This window comes from Centrocercus urophasianus, unplaced genomic scaffold (genome assembly GCF_019232065.1).
Source record: "Centrocercus urophasianus isolate 14NV4802_14NV808 unplaced genomic scaffold, USGS_Curo_1.0 seq_23, whole genome shotgun sequence".
Classification (NCBI taxonomy): domain Eukaryota; kingdom Metazoa; phylum Chordata; class Aves; order Galliformes; family Phasianidae; genus Centrocercus; species Centrocercus urophasianus.
Window position 1 is genome coordinate 11,627,130 of NW_024884789.1, and position 7,160 is coordinate 11,634,289.

The following is a 7,160-nucleotide window of genomic DNA, read 5'->3' on the forward strand; positions in this document are numbered from 1 at the left end:
TGTGTATCTCTGTGTATCTCTGTGTATCTCTGTGTATCTCTGTGTATGTATATATATCCAACAAACAAAAAAAACCAGATCACTAGTAAAAAGCAATAGTGGGCTATAAAGATGATTGCAGAAAAAGACAGTATGCTCAATATCAGTAAAATACCTATTATAAAAGGAGAGAAACTGGTACAACTGGAATTTATGATGTATATTGCATACTTGTTGAAATCTCCTTTGTGTAAGTACAGCTTTCCTATGTAGAAACCTGATGGATGTCTATGGGGGGGGGGGGGGGGGCCCCCAAAAAAAAAAAAAAAAAAATAAATAAAAAAATAAAAAAATCTCTAATTGTGTTTGCAAGCTCCAAATTCATGTTGTTAATGATTTCAGGCCGCTACTAAGCAGGAATGTCAGTGTACTGCTACCAAATAAATAAACGTGAAAGAAATAAGGTTTTAGACTGTTCCCAGTACTGTAGATAGAGTGCTGAGAAAATCCTGTAGAGGTCACTCTTACACCACAGTTCTCCTTGCAGAGGGTGCACTTAGGAGCATTCTGTCTGGTACTGAGAAAGCTAGATGTTAATTTTCACCCCCCTACCTGGAGTTTAAATGAATCATTACATTTTGATTACTTATTCTGTCGAATGAATTTAGTTCAGCTATCATCAACTGAGAATCTGACTTTGACTTTGAGAATGCCGCATACTTCATCTGTGGAAGAAAAAATAACGTTCAGTAGAAATAAGAGCCCTCCAATGCTTTTCTTAACTTGTGATTTTATGGAATTGAATTACTGCTTTTAGTGTTGAATAACTTTTATTAATGGGTGCTTTTTTCCATAAGTTAATGCTACTCTTGGTAGTAATAAGTGGTCATTTCACCTTACTCTGTAAAAGCACTAAGTAAAATGGGAATCTCAAATTTGAATTTTGCATTCAAATTCACAGTAAGAAGCCTCTTATTTTTCTCTAACTGGACCTGCATTCCTTAAGTATAAAAATATAAGGAATTTTTTTGTTTACACCCAAGAGCAGGCCGTAAAGTCTTAGAAAAGCATGATCTTGTAAAACAGCATGGGTCTGTGTATAGCTGAAAATACAATGAATGTGAAGTGCCAAGCATATGAAGCAATTGGTTTTTTGATAACAAATTATAGAAACATTAGGTCTAAGATGAACTTGTGGTTGTTTAAATACATTTAAACAAGCTTTACTGTTTCATTATATTACTTTAGGCTGAACACTGAATATCTTTACCTAGAAACTCTGCAGTTGTGTTGAGCTCATACTTAAGAAATGTTTTTGCCTTGTGAGTAGGAATACAAGCATGAGCAAGGACCTCCTGAAAATCAGTTAAACCTGCAAGTTTCCCTTAAGGGTTTGATCTCCGAAGCATTCCATGTATATACTGTAAAGTGGAGTGTATCTTTGAAAAGATTTAACGTGGCAGAATACAAACAGAAGAGGATGGAGATGATTTCATTTAAATGAAATGGATTTGGCAATAGCTATAATTCTTGAAGTCATTTGTGTGACAAGTAGCCTACTGAACATCCCCTGGGCTGTAACCTCGTGAGTTATCACCAAGGAATTAACAGGCAAAACAGATTTTTTCATAGTGTTTTTTTTTATTTGCTTAAAGCGTGGTCCTGAAAAAATCGATGTTTGTGGAAACTCTTGCCTCAAAGTATGAAATTCCAAATATGAAATGCCTCAGTTTCTGCTTTAATTCGTATGTGCGTAACCAGCCTAAAAGTTGGCATTAATTTATGCAGTTGGAAAGCCACAGGATCTCATTGTTTTCCAGAGTGTTTTCTTCAACTTACCTTTGCTTCACGATGGTGTTGCTTTTATTATGAGCAAAATATTACTTAAATATTATCATCTTTGGCAGGTAATGAAATAAACTGTGAGAAGAAATGGATCAAAATACAGTACCTAGCACACAAAAAAACTATCAAAAAAATGGAAGATAAGAGAAGGGCACAGGAATTTTTCTAAGCATTATGAAAGTGAAACTTTTCAGGTTTGGGGTCAGATGGAATTTTTTTATTCACTGAAGCTCGTATGATGGTTAATGGAATAAAAAGCAGGAATTAACAGATTCTCATTGCAGTTGAGACTTAATAGGTTCCTCCAAAGGAATAACTAGAAACAAGGATGGTTCTAGGCCAATAGCAAATAGAGTTAAAGAAAAATAAGTTTTTTCTAAAAATAAAAAAAAATAAAAATTTGGAATGCTATGCATGGACACAGAAGAGGTATAAGGACAGTTAAAGAGCAGTACTGGAAGATCAAGGTTTTGACTTCTTTCATTATCAACACTAATTCTCTTTTCAGTTTTGGAATAATCCTTTCCTGAGATTGTGTGTCATAAAGGGAACTAGCTTAGGTTAAGGTTAGGTAATGTTTTCAGAGCAACAGACAGAAGATGTTTATTGTTGTAGGTCTTGAAAGCATTTCTGCTTTTCTTGAGAAAATTGAATTTAATTATAGTAGTATTTTGTTATCAACTTCATTGATTCTCAACTATCAAGTTTATTGTTTATGGGTAAATATTCACTTATTTTAGAAGCTCCTTCATTTCTTAAGATGGACGGAAATATTTCTATATTTCTCCTCCTCAGATGTGCATGAAGATTTAGATTACAGAGGCTGCAATAGGGGGATGTTACTTCAAGGAACAAAACATTCACATAAAGATGCACATGATGGTCTGTCATCGCTGGAAATTGGTCTCAGCAAACAAGAAAACAAGTTAAGGTATGTTAATTTGTTACATCAAGCAAGTATCATATTTATTTTTAATTTGAGTGACATTCAATGATACAAAGTTAATGTAAGCAAGTATGTGTCTGGAAGTTTCATTAACTTATATAAAGCTATAGAAAAAACACCTTTTTATCTTTATGGTAGGAGAGAGTATAATATCTTTATATTTTATTGGAAGTGTGAAGAATGCAGTTTCCTGCTGTATTCTCTCATTGAATCACAGGTTGTCAGGAAAGGGGATTTTAGCCTGATAAAAATATAGGCATTAGAAGTGCATAAGAAATACTTATTTGGGAAATCCTTATAAAACAGTCCTCTGTTACTGATACAAAAGCAGTAAACACTTTAGAATCTGTGCAAGAGACTCTATACATGCTTATGTACAGATAGCTTCAGAAGCACAAATTTGTTAACCTTAATTTATGGTGATGCTTTTAAAGGGCACTATTTTAAAGACAATATAGTCAGTCGTTAGATTTTTAATGATAAATATATAGTAATTTTCTTTCAAATTAAGGGACATCTCACTAGAACTGGAAGTCATTCTCATGACCCATCCCTGTTTCCAACTCCTCCTACTCTTGCATTTCCTTTTAGTTGTCACCAGGTGGTTAATCCCATTTCCTGATCTTCATCACTTCTGGAACTGTTGTTTGTTGGAATGGACTCAGCCTTTTTCTGAATCAAAAAACAAGCAGCACCATTTCTCACTTGATCAGGTTTTTTTTTTTGCCTGTCTAGTGAATCAAGTAGGTTCAGAGATGACTGGAATCTTTTTCTCCTCTCTGGCAGTGATCACCACTGTTCCTTGTTTTGCCCCCCTTTCTCCAGGTCATCACAACAGTTTATATAGCCAGTCAATAAAGCAGCCTGGGGAACCATTCTGTATGTAAATGGAGCATGTTTTGCCAGGTTAATTTTCATTCAGCCCAGCTCTGTAGCCCATTTGACTTGGCAGATGCTCAAATGTTTTGTGGCAGCATGAAGAAATAATAGGAATGAGCAGGGGCAAACATTGCTTACTCCAGCGTTTTGTCAGAGGCTCAACAAGTCTAAATAATGAGATGCACACTGAAGCACGGAACAGGTAAAGTTTCTCACAGAACTGTGAACCGATCTCTCTTGCAACAGGAGGAATTAAACAGTCTGTTACTGCTGTTCGCATTATCCTTATTTTCTGGTTCGTGGTTCAAAAGCAGTGTGCTGCCTGCATGATGCTTAATTTTAAAGTGTAGAAGGTGTTAAAGCTGATAACTGTAGGAAAAATGTAAGTATTTCTAAGAGTGCTTAAGTGGGACAGCAAAGTCGACAGGCAGTTGATTTTTATTATGCTCTGGTGCAAAGTTCTATGTGGCTAAACATTGAGGTCACTTCAGGGGTGTTAAAAATTCAGAAACTTGCAGTGTTTGCTGTCAGAGAGAAGACAAAAGCTATTGCATTATTAAGGGATGTATTCTCTGAAGGTATAACGTGTACATACTTAACACCTCTTCATGTATGGTAAAAGCTGTAGTTCTGATGTAGGTTCAGCAAAGAATTACTGCTAAGCACGAATTAGCAAAAACAGTGATCAAGCTCATCAGTAGAAAGTATACATATGCAGGGTGCTACAGCATTATTTTTCTGGTTGCTATCTTTTCTTTTTGCATTTACCAGCAAACTCCTGCAGCATATTAGTGGATAAGTACAACTGCATCCTTAGTGTGAGGAATGTCAGTAATTCAAGAGCAATTTCACTTTGTTTTTCTAAGAATGTGTGCAGTCATTAGCACATTGTCTGGGCTGATGCATCTTTTTCAACAGATCTGAGCCCTGAGCAGATTAATCTAAATGAAAGTAACTTAATCTGTCCTGATAACGAAATCATTTCCTTAGCCTTTTTGTCCCAGATGATCTTTTTGAATTAGCTTTTGTGTTACTAAATTAAGAATTATCAGTAAATTACAAGGTAATAATTTAAAACGGAAATGTTTTCATCTACTTAGAGGCATCTTTCAAAGATTATCCAGAAAGGTTATACTAGTTTTAAAGATTAAAATAGCTGTGATTTATATATAAAAAAAAAACAAACCTACATTTGTACTAATGAAATGCATCAGATAACCCTGTGGTGAGTAATTAAATTAGATTTTGTTGTGAATGCACCAAATTGACTGTATCCTGTAAATACTTAAGGTTTTCTGTGTATAAAGCTCACTTTCTATTCTTTCTATTAGCCCGTTCTTTACCCTGGTTTGTCAGTCCTTTGGACTTCCATGCATACAGTGTTTATGGCTGTTGACTCTGGATATAGACTGCTAATTTAGTGTAACTGATCAACTTTTTCCTGCAAGTTGTAAACTAAATACATTTGGCTGTGTATAGTTACCATATGAGAAATCAATGTTTTCATTTTGTCTGTGGGGTTAATATCTATTGCTCAATTCTGGTGCTAGTCAGAATATGGATATCATGGTAATTATTTTTCTGTCATTGAGATACATTGCGATGTTCTACATATATTTCTAGCCATGTGTTTTTTACAACAGAATGTCTGGAAAACAGCATATAGTTTTAAAATACAAATTCTGGAGAACGTCATAGTGAATAAGCTTTTCATGTAATTGTCTGCTGATACTTCAGGGAAGATACATGTGTGAGTACGAGTTACTCTTCAATTATGCTGAATATACAATTCAGTGCAATTACACATATACAATATGTATGCTTCCTTTGTGTACTTAACATATAAATCTGTTATATTAACAGTATGTGATGATGTTACCCTAAGGAGGGGAGTTAGTACTGTAGATGATTGACTTAAGTACGTACCAGATTGAAAGATTGAATTCCTAAAGATCTTTACATGAAAACTATACATTCTATGCACAGAGGAGGTATACTGGGATAAAAAACACCTGTGCAGTACTGGGATCCTTGCAACCTAAAACATATGAAGGCTAAAAATTGTATGAGAGATGTTTGTATCTGCTAAGTTTATGGTGTCTCTTCAGGAGGTGCTTCATTTAACTGATGCTCTAGAATGGAAATATTCTTAGTAATTGAAATGAATCCTTTAATCAATTCATAATGCAGAATAATCAGAACAGTCTGTTTCTTAAACTGTATGACTACTGTTTGAAACAAAAGAACTACAGTGAAGAGGTACACTAAATAAATGCTGAGCAATAAATAGGCCTTTGTCCTATTTATGAAAGAACTTAGTTATTCAGATTTAGGAAGTGTTAAACATGCAGTATTTTGAAAATACTAATCTAATATGTTAGATAGTGTTAATGCTGGGGTCAACAGCTAATCAGTTGAACAGAAGTACAGCACAGTTGTGAATCACAAACTGAAACAGAAGGCATTGCATTGACAAGGTGTAGGTCCAAACCAACAAAAATTAAATGAAGTCTAAAGCATTAGAGTAACACAGATGAATATTATTGTAAAACAAAAATCTTTAACGTGTTCTCAATACAGAAATATAAATCATATGACAATGAAAAGGACTTGCTGATTTATATATAAGAAAAAAAAAAAAAGTTGTTCTTCAGGTTTATTATTCCACCTGCACTGACATCTGGGTAGATGTATGCATATCCTTTATTTCCAGTATGAATATATGAATGCATAACAAAACCACAGCAGGCCTATGTAAACCTGATGGACAAAGTTGGGCCTGAGTATTTGGTTCTACAGCATTTGGTTTTCTGATTTTGTGTTTTCTGAACTAATGTGTATGAGATGAACTGCTGAGTGTTAGAGAGGTGTACTACCAAAACTGGACGTCATTATCTCTGTGTTGATTTAAACCAAGGTTCATTAAACCAAGGTGATTAGATAGTAACATACTGATTATTTATAACGTAGTTGAAAACTGAAAAGAATTCTTAAACGTGATAAATTGAGTTTTAAAAGTTTTTTTTTCTTTTAAGTTTGAAACATCCTGAAAGGCATGCAGTCTCTTAAACATATTTAAAAATAAGGAAGACTTGCTTCTATGGGATTAGTATTTACTAAGGACTGAATTCATTTGAAGTGATTGCTTTACATGCTTTACAGCCATTTGTCCAGTAAGCTGCTTAGTTATTCACATACAGATGATAAAAGAATGCAGAGCAGGCAGAAAATTGTTGATAAACTGTGCAAATTTCTGCTTCTACTTCTTTGCTACACATAAGGAACTTCTGAGATGAAAGACATGTTTCCATTCTGTACCCACAGCTGTTTAAACAGATGTTTGTCCACATAGGTTTTCTGTTGTGATCTTGTTCCTCAGAGTTACAGTTACAGAGTATACAGCTAAGAATAACTGTTATTCCATGATGCATATTGTTTCATTTCATGTTTACTGCCAAAAAGGAGTAAGCCCTCATGCACCTACCCCTTACTGCCCCCCACTTCCCTCCCT

General features: G+C 34.6%; 1 protein-coding gene across 2 annotated transcripts in view; it reads left to right on the top strand.

Annotated features, from left to right (window-relative positions):
- The window catches only part of UNC13C (unc-13 homolog C), a 165,428-nt gene that overhangs the window by 6,510 nt on the left and 151,758 nt on the right, over window positions 1-7,160 (top strand). For both annotated transcript variants that reach the window (XM_042824602.1, XM_042824603.1), the window contains exon 6: window positions 2,620-2,755. In XM_042824602.1, the coding sequence (XP_042680536.1) occupies window positions 2,620-2,755 (136 nt within the window). The remainder of the gene's footprint in view (window positions 1-2,619; window positions 2,756-7,160) is intronic.